At 38.3% G+C, this 14,384-nt stretch overlaps 1 protein-coding gene across 2 annotated transcripts in view; it reads right to left on the reverse strand.

The window, feature by feature from the left end:
* LOC150109247 (uncharacterized) overlaps positions 1–13,691 on the reverse strand; it is a 45,955-nt gene extending 32,264 nt beyond the window's left edge. The window contains exons 1-2 of one of the 2 annotated variants that reach the window (XM_090406711.1): positions 13,529–13,691; positions 7,876–7,937 (exon numbers count right to left, since the gene is read on the reverse strand). In XM_090406711.1, the coding sequence (XP_090262837.1) occupies positions 7,876–7,937; positions 13,529–13,625 (159 nt within the window). In that variant the 5' untranslated portion in view covers positions 13,626–13,691. Of the gene's footprint in view, positions 1–7,875; positions 7,938–9,198; positions 9,275–13,528 lie in introns of those variants that run through there. The other variant, XM_090406712.1, reaches the window with a different exon arrangement.
* Positions 13,692–14,384: the final 693 nt, after the last annotated feature.

Consider the following 14,384-nt stretch of genomic DNA (forward strand, 5'->3'; position numbering starts at 1 on the left):
CAGTCCCTAGAAGTCACCATACGTTCACACCTAGAGCACTCTGCAAGAGGAGCACTAATAAGAGCACGACGCAAACACATTAATTTCGCAGATGCACCCACAAAGTATTTCTTCAAACTAGAAAAACGCCAACAACAGTGCACCACTATATCTGCTATTAAAACAGATAGTGGAAAAATCATAGAAAATCATGACGAAATCCTCTTATATACCTTGCAGTACTACAAAATTTATACCAAGCCAACTCAACATCTATGGAGGCCACGAATATAATTCTCTCCGATGTGAAAAGACTCTCACCAACAACAAGGTGTAACACAAAACTCCCCATCACGTTACACGATCTGACAACTGTCTGCACCTTCTTACCTAAAGATAAATCTCCTGGCATAGACGGATTCACCACTGAATTTTACCAGTCCTTCTGGAAACAGCTTGGACCAATCCTCTACAGAGTATTTGTAGACGCGAATACCAATGGCTTCCCATTTAATATGACAACATCAGTTATTAAACTCATTCTAGAGAAAGGAGACGGGATGAAATTAGGAAACTGGAGACCCATCTCTATCACAAGCACCGACTGCAAAATTATATCAGAAAAGCCATTGCCAATAAACTTAAACCGCTCTGAGAGAAATAATAAATAGGCATCAGAGCTATTCCATCCCTGGAAGATCTATCCACGAAAACTTACACCTCATAAGGGATCTCATAGGCATGGGAAGCCAACAACAGTGAAACAATGGGTCTTGTAACACTAGACCCAGAAAAAGCTTTCGACCGCATTGAACACCTACACCTCTTCAGCTGCTTGAAAGCATTTGGCTTTGGCTCAGGCATCATTAATTCTATTAAAATGTTGTATGCCAAGGCACAGTTTTGCATGAAAATAAACAACAGGCTTAACATAACTGTACCATACAGCAGAGGTATTAAACAAGGCAGTCCACTTTCCGATCCTCTTTACACAATTGGCATTGAACCCTTTTTGTGTAGACTCAGCATGCTGCTTAGGGCATCCTGTCCTAAATTTCCCTACCAAACCATAACTCTGACAGCATATGCTGATGATGTTACAATCATAGCCCGCAAAGAAGAGGACTTCCATAACACACAAATGGCATACCAACAATATCAGGCAGCCTCAGGAGCCAAACTAAACACACATAAAACCACAGTATTGGCGTGCAAATGGACAAACCGAACGGATTCCCCAATGTCTGGTACCTGGTTCGCAGAGGGAAACAAATACCTGGGGATTTACCTAGGAAACACACCATCTTATGTGGATAAGAACTGGGAAACACTAAACAAACGTTTCAAGAAAGTACTAGGAAAGTGGGCAGCAATACGAGCCTCTGCCTCCACAAGAGGGAGAACAATAATCGTTAACTAAATAGCCACCAGTGTCCTTTGGCATACACTAAAGATTCTCACGCCACCAGTGCAATTCATCAAACAAATAAAGTCAACCATCTATCGATTCATATGGAACAAAACAAACTGGCTTTCCTACTCCAAGCTATGTACTTCTCAAAGATGGAGGACAAAATTTGACCTCCATTGACAACAGGATAACAACGTTCCGCGCTCGATTTCTCCTTAATACCCTACAACAGGAAATATCACACAAATGCACCACTGAATATATTTTCACTTCTGCCACTAGAGGTCTCTCTCTCTCTCTCTCTCTCTCTCTCTCTCTCTCTCTCTCCACAACCTTCAGAATGACAACAGCTCAAGTGCCAGTAAATTTAACAAACTTCTACAAAGATGCCCTTCGACGATGGAAGAAGCTAAACCTCCAGTACACAGTGAAGACAGCATCCCTACCTTAAATCCGCATGGAACCCATCTTCCACAACATGATGGTAAGAAACCCGATCACTCAGAAAGAGATTTTCTTTCCTCCATGGAGCTGGCGAAGCGTGAGGATCTTGGATGACATTCTTTCTCCAAGCCTCACCTGGCGCTTTCCAAAATCGCTCGAAAACCTGTAATATGGGAATCAGTCTGAGCAGATACACACTGTAAAGGCCGCTTTTCAAGCCGCTATGCCTGACAGCATAACAGAAGAGTGGCTTAGCCTTCCCAACTCAGAAGATCCGGCGCCTATCTTTCTGATAAAAACCAATAACTCATGGGGAAAATTTACACCCAGCAACACCAACAAAATCTACAGCACTCTAACACAACAGTCGAACCAAAGCACTTTACTGGAAAATCCTGCATCATCTGATCAAACACTATTTCAGTGGGACCTACCATATCGCACAAGAGCCATCAGACCTGATGCAGATATTCAGTGGAGAATGTGGCACAATATATTACCCACTCCTACTATATTACGAAAATTTAACTCAAACGTCTCAGATAACTGCCTGTTCTGTTACCAATTAGGAACAGTCCAGCATATCTACTTGGAATGCCCAGTCAACACTAAATTAAACTGTTTGTCTCGGGAAACGGCAGCTCTCACCTGTGGTAGTCTTCATACAGAAGAGGAGTATTTCAATCTCGTCCATGCGGAGTCAAATAACTATTCATTCTGCAATTACCTCTTCATCAGCGCGAAAGCGGTAATATACAACTTCTACCTCAGACTTACAAGACTAGACAGCACAGCAACTTCAGAGAGAGGGCAACTGACCAACTCATTGCAGCCTTGAAACAAAAGGTGAGAAGTCGGATCCTACACGAGCATCACCACCATAGGCAAAACAACACCTTAGATCTTTTCCACCAAGACTGGAATCCACAGAATCTACTCCTGGCTGAGCAGGGCGACTGCATCATAGTCCACTTTCCAGCATAGAAGTGACATCATCCCCCCCCTCCCCCAAAGAAAGGGAGAAGAAGGATTGTTGTGCTTAACAGTGCGAAAATTAATCTGCTGGCACTCTCATGTAAATAGGTAATATTGTGCTATAGTAACTCATATGTTCTTCCACATTTATGTTCTTATACAGTATCATGTCAAAATAACTCTTAATGGCTTTAATCTATAAAAAATGTAATTCGCCTTATAAGTCACTTCGATGTAACATACCTCATCAAGCGTATGAGCATGTAACCTCTCTGTCTGATTGCAGAGAACCAAAAACCGGTTAATCCTGAATATAAGATTGTTATGTTCACAATAAAAAAAAATATTTAAAAAAATATCTATCTATCTGACGGCGATCGCTAAAATTGTACCCACAAAAAATATTACTGATGCTTCCTGCGTAGCCACATCTCATGGGCACAAAACGTACTGCGAAAAGGCGTAGATATCCGCGATTATTACTTCGAAGCAGCACCAATAGCACTGGCCCCGACAAAAGTAACAGTATCAAATGTTCACCCTGAAATTCCTTATCAACTCATCAGATCCATGTTATCAAGATACGGTTCTGCCACAGGAAAAATACGCACATTGTCAGCAGCCACGAAGAAGCCCGAATTTGCCTATGTCAAAAGCTTTCGAAGACAGGCATTAATGCACTTTCCGAACACCGACGCACTACACGACCTCCCAAAATTAATCAACACGGATATAAATTGAATAACCTACACTTTCTACTTATCTTCCTCATCACACTGCTACTTCTGTCATGAAGATGGTCACATTAGGAAACAATGTCCCTATATTACCAACAGTTCATGAACAAACATCCCAGCCCAGAATAGCAAACCAGTTGAACAGAATAACATCGTACATGAAGAAAATCAAAGCATAGGAAAAAGTAAACCAAAAATTCTCTCCCCATCATGAACTTCAGAGGAAAGAAAATCCCGAACTGGAAACGACAATGCTCATGTCGCTCTTGAACGCCTGCCAAATAATGAGATCCAAGGCTCTGAGAGCAAAGTCTCACAGCACGAAAACACGGATCCTCCCAACAGAGATAACAAGGACGAACTAATTAAAGCAATCCCCAGCAACCAGAATCACCAACCAGCCTCCCACTAATTCAAAACCTTACCCTATAGAAGAAACTACTCAAAATGGCCGTTCATCACCTGCAGCCAGCCAATGAGCAACAGAGTTCCCAGACGATGAGGAAACTATACTTCCATGATGACCTAGAAGAAGAAGCTGAAGGCGAACTTCCCCACACTGAGGGTCCCTTAACCATGAAGCAGCTGTCATCCTTCATACAGAAAGTGCGAGGCTCTCCTCACAAACTAACTATAGCCCTTAAATACACTACAAGAATCCCGGAACTAATATCTCAACTTCAGGACCTACACTCGAAACTGAAATGTAAAAAGAGCAGAGCAGAGGTTAACAAGAGTAAGCGAATCTACTACCTAATGAATGGGTAGTAGATTTGCTGCAATTCAATGTAAGAAGACATGCCTCTGCTCTATGCAACAGAATAATCCTTGACCAGGTACAAAAATATCATATAGATCTACCACTTCTGCAAGAAACAAACATCAACTCCTCATCCAATTTATCCAGAAGATGGGCAGAGTGGCCTTATGACTTACAGCACTCTGCAACCCAACTACATCATGGAGCAGGAGTTAGCTTAGATCTCCCTACAAACTAAAAGTGATTGCTAATATACCAGGATATGCCTCGTATGCTCATATAATAGCACCCAACCATAATATCCTACATGTGTTCAACATCTATATACCACAGCAGGATGCTCTGGCATCACAAATCCCGGATTTCGTTCAAAACCATTTTTATAGTATAGAACAAGAACATACCATAATAGCTGAAGACTTTAATTGCACTCTTGACCAAGAAAAAGACAGGCTTCAGTGTGCTGAACATCGTAGTCAATTAATAAACAAACTTCAAACACTGGTAAACGATAATGAACTCATCGACGTCTTTCGTCATCAACATCCTGATAGGAAATCCTACACATGGAGGTCAGCAATCACAGCGACAAATAGGCCACTCTACCAAGCACGACTGGACAGATACTACATTTCCAAACACACATTGCCTCTAGTTAGAAACATCTCACACATCCCTTCCCACATTTCAGATCATTGCTTCGTCAAGCTGCAACTTTCATTATCTTTGGAAGCATCCAAATCAGGAAGTGCCTATTGGATCTTCAACAATACTCTCCTGAAAGATCCAGCTTATATAATAAACACTCAGGCTTTAATAACCAACCTCACTCACTCGACAGAACCAATGTAAACATGATGGCCCCACCTAAAATTACGAATAAAATCCTTTACGCAGATCTACAGTCACCAGAAAAATCAACAGAGGAATATTAGAATCCGACAACTTGAAGAACAGCTCAAGTATCTCCCAGAAGAAAGCCATGAACATCATTCTGCATTCCCAGCCACGCAGAAGTATTGGCAAAAGGTGCCCTACTTAGATCGCGGCATACACAAATAAATCTTTCAGATGCCCCCACAAAATATTTTTTCTCTTTGGAAAAGAAATGCCAGGCAGCAAACTTTACGACCTTGAAGTCTGATCGCAGAGATGCCATCAGACTTCAAGATGACAGCATCACAGAAGATCCAAGTAAAATCACCTCTGAAATCCTGCAATACTACAATAATGCATACAGCACTGCAGGAATGTCCCATCATGCCATTCACGAAATACTGAAAGAAACAAAAATAATCTCTGCAACAGATCTTAGAAAACAAAACCACACTAGATGAACTGAAAACTGCATGCACATCTTTGCTAAAGAACAAATCTCCTAGCCTTGATTGTCTCACGTCAGAGTTTTTCCAAGTCTTCTGGAATCAACTCAGACCACTTCTCCTCAAAACACTGCAAGAAGCCTACCTCAATAGGTTCCCACAATCCTTCACGACCTAAGTAGCACGATTGATACCAAAGAAGGGAGACCACACGGAGATCCGAAACTGGCGTCCAATCTCCCTAATTAATATCGATTGCAAAATTATTTCCAAAGTTATAGCAAACCGAATAAATCCAACACTGCCTGAAGTTATTGGCCAACATCAAACGTACTCTGTCCCAGGAAGATCAATTATGATAACCGCCTTTTAATAAGAAATCTCATCCACATCGCAAACAGCCAACATGAAAACCTAGCACTCGTCAGCCTTCATCAGGAGAAGGCTTTCGACAGGGTAGAGCACGAGTACACCTTTATGAAGTTCTAAAGGCATTTGGCTACGGTCCTCTCATCATTGAAACAGTGCAATTGCTTTACAGAGATGCACACTTCTGTTTAAAAATCAACAACAGGCTCACTCGCACTTTGTCATACTCTCGAGGGATCAAGCAAGGATGTCCCCCTTTCTGGTCAATTATACACACTGGCCATAAAACGCTTCTTAAAAAGAAAACACGACACCATCATCTCCAAACGAAACAGCATAATAGAGCCACATCAAAAAATTATCTTATCGGCATGTGCCGATGACGTCACTGTAATAGTCCGAAATGAAGAAGAAATGACAGTAACCGAGGAAGCACACAGACTATATGCACAAGCCTCAGGGGGACAAATTAAATTCTGCAAACACCACGGGCTTGTTGTCAGGCAGATGGAAGTCTAGAAATGATTCTCCGATCGAATGTACCTGGTCAAGCGAAGGACAAAGATACTCAGGTGTGCACCTTGGCAACGCCAAAATATATAACGCACTGAACCGGACACAGCTGCAGAACCGTTTTAAACAGGTGCCAGGTAAATGGAACAGCGTTCGTTCCATGTCTTCACCTAGAGGAAGAGTACTAATAGTTAACCAGATGGCTGTGAGTGTCTTATGGCATACCCTCAAAGTACTCACACCTTTTGAAGAATTTCTCTACTACATTCAAAAGGAAATCAAACGTTTCCTCTGGAACAAAACTTACTGGACAACACACACTCAACGCTGCAAGCCTCTCAGCAAGGAAAGTCAAGGCCTGATTTCCCTTGAAAACAAGATTAGATCCTTCAGGATAATCCTCCTTTATCACTCTTTCACACCCAGTTTCTCCTTTGATCAATCAAACCAAAACAGGAAGCAATAACATGAGTATACAGACACTGATATCAAGTGGTAAGTAGTAGTGTCATTATCTGAAGTTGAAGACACTTTTTTGGGAAGACCTCGAAACTCAAAGAAAGATAAGAAAGAAAAACTAATATGTTGGATTTTAGGCAGGGACTAGAAGGAGTTTTCCTATTGTATTTATACGTGGTTACCAAGTTAAGCATTCCTTGAAGTAGGTGAGTAAGCATGCTGTTCAGCAGCATGTTGAACAGCTCGTGCTCCTAATTCCTGCAGACCAATGTCCAAAATAAAAAAAAATAAAAAAATCAGCTAACGCCTTTTTATTCCCGTATAGGGAGTAGGCAAGGCGTTTAGTCCTATCTAACTTTTGGAGACTGAGTGGGCAGTTCAATCTCCACTGGCAGCCAATCAGAGATAGCTGGCCCAAGGCTATCACTAATTAAGTGGCACACAGTGAAGAGAGACAGCTCAACAAGTGCCGACATATCATGGTCCCTAATCCTAACACAATATATTTAATGTCTGAAATAATGTGGGTTCTACAGTCGATTTTCTTGGGTTTACCGGAGAAAAAAACCCGAGTTTCTGGGAGAAAAAGTCCGCTTGCCAGTGCCAGAGATTGACTAACATGGAAACCGGTCAAAAAAGCTTAGAAAAATTTCCTGTAGTCGACGACTAGATTCGAAACAAAGACTTCCTTTGTGCAGTCAAGCGCCGTGGTGTGCATACGCCACAACCCCCCTTGTCCAAAGTAGGATTAAAGAGTTCCTTTTTATTTTTAAGAAAGCACAGCTGCAAGCACGCACGCGCGCGCACACACACACACACACACACATGTTGTCAACTTGAGACTATCTGATAGTAAAATAACATTTAAATTTAGACATAAAAAAATGAAGCTTTTTGTTCTCTTACCTTAATAGGTGCCATTTTATTGCACTCATATATTTGTTTCCAAAACAAATGGCCATCTCTAACTAAAGATAAAAAAAGCAAATACATGAACTTTGTGAGTGGATATGTTTCATATCCCATTGAAAAGAATATGAAAGAGTAAAAGTGTTTAATTAATTAGAATCGAGCATGCAATCAAAAGTTAATAAATCGTATAGCGTGTATGTATTCATGTTTATATAAAAATAACATTTTCTGTAAAATAATAATTGCTGATATACCATAAAGTTAATTACAATATAGAATTTTTTAACTAATTATAAGATTTGTAGAACCCATAAAATTAAACATCATTCCAAAAACCTTTCAAGGCTTCAAATTGGCATTAAAATTTACTAAGGATGTATAGAAGAAGCAAATTCTAAGAATCAGTGTTGTGTCCCATTCTTGTTTAATTATATATTTTCTTTATACTTTACTTTCCTTTATATATCTTATCCTTTTTCTTCACGTATCGTCACCCCCGTACTGAAAATCTAAGTTCTTGCTCCTCTTAGTATCCTAAAATATTTATTTTTTAAAGCTGTGCCATTTAGGATATTTAGTTTATAAAAAATTTAAAACAAGAAGCAAAATCCTAAATAAGTCTAGAAGTGAAATAATCATGCAATCTTAACCTTGATCTCATAACTTAACTTTCCCCCCCCCCCCACGCTTAGGTTCATACGTTATAACAAGTGGTGCATTGAATGGCAATTTCAGACAACTGAATATTTGATAAGCAAAAGTTTATTAAACTCATAAACACAATGCAGTACATTAAATTCTAAAAACTACAATTCAATACTAAGATGATACAATCTTAATAAGATAAGCAAAATACAAAATTTGAGAATTTCACACTAGCACGTAGGACAAACTGTTATGTCTCCACAAAGGACTCTACACATACACGATAAAGGGGCTTTCCCGTCAATGATTAAGTTGGCTGAATCTTTCACCCGCTTAAGCACAATAATATGACACAATAATTCAATTAGACACAATTGGATTACACATTAATTTACAAGAGTTATGTGGGCTTAGCAATTCCGTTACTACAATGAACACCACATTGAGTTCTCTTCACCTTTCTCAGTTAAGGGTAAATTACATATACTAATATCTATACATACTATTGCTCGTTCAGCAATACTGATAAACTAGTTCCCCCTTTCTCTATACTATTAGGTGAGCTAAAGTCCTAGTTCAACTCTCATTCAAGTCCTTCAATTGCTTAGTAATACGAAGTACAATTACAGCCATATTAAATTAACAGAATTAACATAAAACTTTTCACAATACCGTTTGATGAAACTCTTCTACTAGATGCTACTTGTCTGCGATTCATGAAGAAAATCTCCTTCTGTAGTGGGACATATTTAGGGTACTTTGGAACATGAGGGCTATCTCGGTTGCAGCATATCAGGTTTCTTCTAAGAAAACACGATCTCTATGCTGTTCTGCAGTCATCAGATTTGCCATGAGGATATCCACAATTTCCACTGATAGTCTCTTTCTTTTAGATTAGGGTTGGCTTAGTATGCGGAAAATACCTTTCTTCCCGACTATGTGGCCTCCTTTGTTCTCGATGGTAAGAAAACGGGACCTAAATCCCACTTACTAACATTCCATGACGTGGCAGACAGAGGGGACTCCTGACCGTCACTCGGGAAACTGCATAAGGTAACCTCCAAACGAAAACTGGCAAAAGACCTTGTGTGTGTGGGGGGGGTTCCCTAGCCCTTTTATATTATGACCCTATCGGTACCTCCTGCAATTAATTTTCTTCCCCCCTGATATTAGGATACGTTTCTCATAACCTGTTAGGGTGGCGTCTCCCTGCTGAACTTTCCATCTTTGGTGGGCCGTGTGCACGCGACTGACCCGCGGCAGTGTCTAAATCGGGAACTGTGACCTTGGACTTTACTTCTTGGTTCTAGGTAACCCTATGAGTCAGCTTTATCAAACTCGATCAGCTCATCCATTTTTTCTAAGAATTAGCATAATTTACAATCTCTTGTTTCAAGTGTATAATAAGCAAGCCTTTTACATGCAAAATTCTTATAACTAAATACTGTAAATTAATTATCACATTTTTCTAATATTATACAATCAATGTTCTTATACGTGTTAACAATTATTCTTTTCAATATATTTATTTCATTTTATTCTTAGATGCAAGCACGATTTTCTTATTAAGGTTTCTACTTGTTAAATTGTGATCAAGTAAATTCTCTTATGAAGTTTACAAAGATCTCAAATTTAACATCAGCAAGAAGTACTGTACCCTGTAAGAATACGAAATTCACATAGCCTTCGGCTATATAAGTCGCATTGTTTTATTGTACTACTTCTTAAACACACAATCTCTGAAGGGTTATTTATTTGTTTATTTATTGCTTTGATTATATAAGTGGGTTAGTGATCTCAGCTGCGAACTATTAATTGCTTGTTTTCTGTCGATTGCGCTTTTTCTTCAGCAGGTTGATTAGTCTGTTTAAGGATCCTTTCCTTTAATGTTACACGGTGATCAGCATTCATTTTACACAAATTATGGACTCTAGAACCGTGTTATAAATAATTATTATTTTATAAATAATTATAATTTTAAATAATTATTTATATGGTGGAACTGTACTCCAGGAAATTGATGAAGCCAGAGATTTGGGAGTGTTGGTGGATAGGGAATTGAAGTTTAGGGCAGTGCTTCCCAAACTGAGGGCCGCGGCCCCCTTGGGGGGCCTTTAGTTTTGTTGAGGGGACCGTGAAATAATGAAAACAAATTTAAATTGTTTTAAGACTAAGTGAGCCATATCAAATGTATATGTAAGATGTTAAAAAATACTCGGGGAATGTATTATTTGCATTTGATTTTTGAAATATTCGCTGTGTATGTTTTGAATTTAATATAAATACAATAAATATTATAATAACATATGTCTGTATTATGATTTTTTTTCGATCAGGGCCATGAAATATTTTAATATTTTCAAGGGGGGGGGGGGCTATACACCCATAAGTTTGGGAAGCACTGGTTTAGGGGAACATAACAAAAGTGGCTAAATCAGCTCATCAGATCACTTGGGTACTGAAGAATACTTTGACGAACAGAGAAAAGCAGGTTATCGTTCCTCTTTATCGAGCCTTGATAAGACCCATCTTGACTACTGTGCCCAGATCTGGGCGCCAGGGTTTTCTCTTGATGGGGAGGAGGTAGAGAGGATCCAATTGACCAAGATGATAGCTTGTCAATGGAATGAACCTTACAAGAACAGGGTGAAGATCTGTGGGTTACAGAAATTGGTTGCTAAGCGGGAAAAAGGGTGATATGATTGAGAATTCAAATTACTGAGGGTTTTTACAAGATTAATTCAGAGGAAAATTTTCAGAATAGGTCTGTTGGTGGGAGAACTAAGGGCCATCAATGGAAACTGAGCAAGAGTGTAGTTAGCAAGGGTGTTAGAACTAGTTTTTTTTACTTGGAGAGTGGTGAATGAGTGGAATAGGCTGCTAGAGTCTGCTGTGGGTGTTATGACTGTGAATGAGTTCAAAGCAAAGTATGATTGATACTGTGCGAATGCTGAATACTTGTTCTTGACATTATGTTTAGGGTCCTCTTGATGAGTCTAAGGACTCCTTGGAGTAGCCCGTAAAAAAAAAAAAAAATAAATAAATAAAAATAATAATAAAAATTCTTCTTCTTCTTTTTTTTAGTATAGAAAGAAAAGAAAAAAATCTGCTGTGCGATTACACTCGTCTTCAGATGAAAAGGACCCCGATAAATGTTCCTTGCTTCTCTGGCAGGATTCGAACCCATGTTCTGCGGTCACCAACTACAGAACTTCTTTCTAGACATTTTCCGATTCCACAGTTGATTGATTTTTGGTGTAAGCGAAGAGAGCCTTTTTCACCCCCCCCCCCATTCCCGGAATGACTAAGGTAGTCTCGTACACATTGGTCTTTCCATGACAGCTAAAAAGTGACTTCATCTTTATGGAAACTTTCATGGTTTACACATGTAAAAAACATAGAATTTTATTCTGAAACTCCGATATACTTAATCCAACGTAACATGGACATCATTAGAGAGATAGATCGGTAACTACATTCAAAATATTAATTATGAAGAATGTGCCTACTAGCTTGTGTCTCGATCGCAGCTGAAGTTATAGGATTACAGTACTAAGCAACAATTATAAAAGTTGCGAAGTTAAAAAAGTAAACTAAAATAATAATAAAATAATAATCAAAACCTGTCATCAACCGATTTTTACTCGTACTGTATTCTACTCACTGTACATCTCTCCTTTCTGGGTATCAAAAAGGCGCCAGAAGATTTCTTTATTGATAATTTTTCTATAATCTTTTGACACATATTGAAAAGTGGTTTCTGAATTAGTCTATCTTGGTCTTTGGTAGTTAGAATTTTTTCCTCTGGGTTTTTACATCTCGCAGCTCAGAAAAGACTGATCCTAGACAGAACAAGCTCAAAGTATTTTTTTGCTTTCCCTCCAAGCAAAAATTTCAACCGCCTATATTGACGTTTGCTGCTTTTCTTTTTACTTCATTTTTTAAAATGGCATTTTTTTTATTTTTAAAGTTAAAAAAGTACAGTACTAGAAATTTCAAAAGAAATGTATTCTTTTTGTATATTAAACTTATGTACTGTCTCAAGGATGTACTAATTTACTAATAGCCAGGGTCGTTGCCAGATTAGCCCTGAGGCAAACAATTAAATATCGCCCCTGATGAATTATAAGACAAAAATATAAGAAAATCTCCAATTGCTATTTTGTTTTTAGTAATATTATGTGACACTTCCAGGGAGTCCAAAGATTCATCGAGGGAGAATGTGCCAACACCATCGAACGATTTTTTCCCTTCTAACTACTAACCACGCTCAAACATGCTTAACATTTTGCTAGCCATTAGTAGCAGAGGTTCTGCCAATCGACCTACCTTGCTGGCTTACAAGAGAAACATTAATGTAAAATGATTACATAATAATATTCATTAATTGTTTGCTCTACGGGGAAAAGCTCTTCTAAATTTAAATGATAATGTCCGCCTCTATCGATATAGTTACTACACCAACCAATCTTTCTTGGGTCATTGCTGTTCGCAAATAATTTTTAATCAGGTTAAGCTTGGAGAAACTTCTTTCCGCACTTGCTATGCTAACAATTCCTTAATGCCCCTATTAAGCCTCGCGTGAGGCAGGCTGCCTCTATGCTACCCTGTCGACGGTGCTGCTAATTAGGCAGCCCCAGTTATAAAATATTCAACATATAAATCTATATAACGCTAATTTGGATAAGAAGTGAGCGATGGCTGAATTTTTATTTTATTTATTTTTATTTTTTTGTTGCTAGGCCTAAAGTTGCTAGTCTAGTCAGCAACTTAGGAACCATTTCCAGGCCATTCTTTGGCTTGTCGATTGCATGGAAAGTGCTCTCTCTCTCTCTCTCTCTCTCTCTCTCTCTCTCTCTCTTTCTCTTTCTAGATTGACTTAAAAATTACATAAAAAATATTGAACATGCCAGTGTTATGGCTATATGTGCTCTTCTATATCTATGTCTATATCTATGAACAGATATCATAAAAATAAATTAATAAAATAAAAATTATTTACCACATATCTGTCTTAGTACAGGATCATCAATTTTCCTTGTTGATAATATAAGGAAAACCACATTAAAGAAAGATAAAACTTGGAAAAATACAATCATTATTTAAAATAGAATAACAGGTCGAAAGTACAGCTATGAAATTTAACACGTACTACTTTGTGAACAATACGGCATACCTTTTCAAAAGAGAAATGCGAAATATTAAGAAATGTTCAGGAACAACATGAATCTGATCTAGTATTACCTAAGTGTGCGATATCATTTTTCAGATTCCCATTATTTGCATTAGTGCAGGTGCGGCTACTTCTACCTTATTACTTTACAGGAAAGTTTCACGATAGTTTAAGGCAGCTTAACCACGTCCATTGTTATCTGTTTGAAATAAAAATGCAATAAATAGAAATATCAGTAATCTGTGCATTCTAGAATTTCTACCACGTCATTCGCAATTTGAAGGAAATTGAACAAACATTTTGGTATATTTTATTACTTCTTACTTGAGGTACTAAATTAAGGTTACAGACAATCACAATCGTGTCGGCTTTGTGGAAATGATGGTAAACACTTGAAACATGCGGAGCATATTTCAAGTAACTAAAACTTATTTTTTTAATTATTAAATACTAAACTTCACTTCAACATACGAACTTAAAAAAATAAAACACTTTATAAACTAAGTCCGGCATTTTTATTGAAGTGATAGTCGTATACAGATGTATATAATTAAATTTCATGATCTTTATTTTCAAATGGTAAGTTAGATAGGGAAAACGGCCCTGCCTACTCCCTATACGTGAACAAATAGGCGTTAGCTGATTTTTTGATAATTAGCCTACTTATATTGACCAACATTGTCGT

This window comes from Typopeltis vanoorti, chromosome 2, assembly GCF_054136105.1.
Source record: "Typopeltis vanoorti isolate ZY-2024b chromosome 2, IOZ_Tvanoo_1.0, whole genome shotgun sequence".
Taxonomy (NCBI): domain Eukaryota; kingdom Metazoa; phylum Arthropoda; class Arachnida; order Uropygi; family Thelyphonidae; genus Typopeltis; species Typopeltis vanoorti.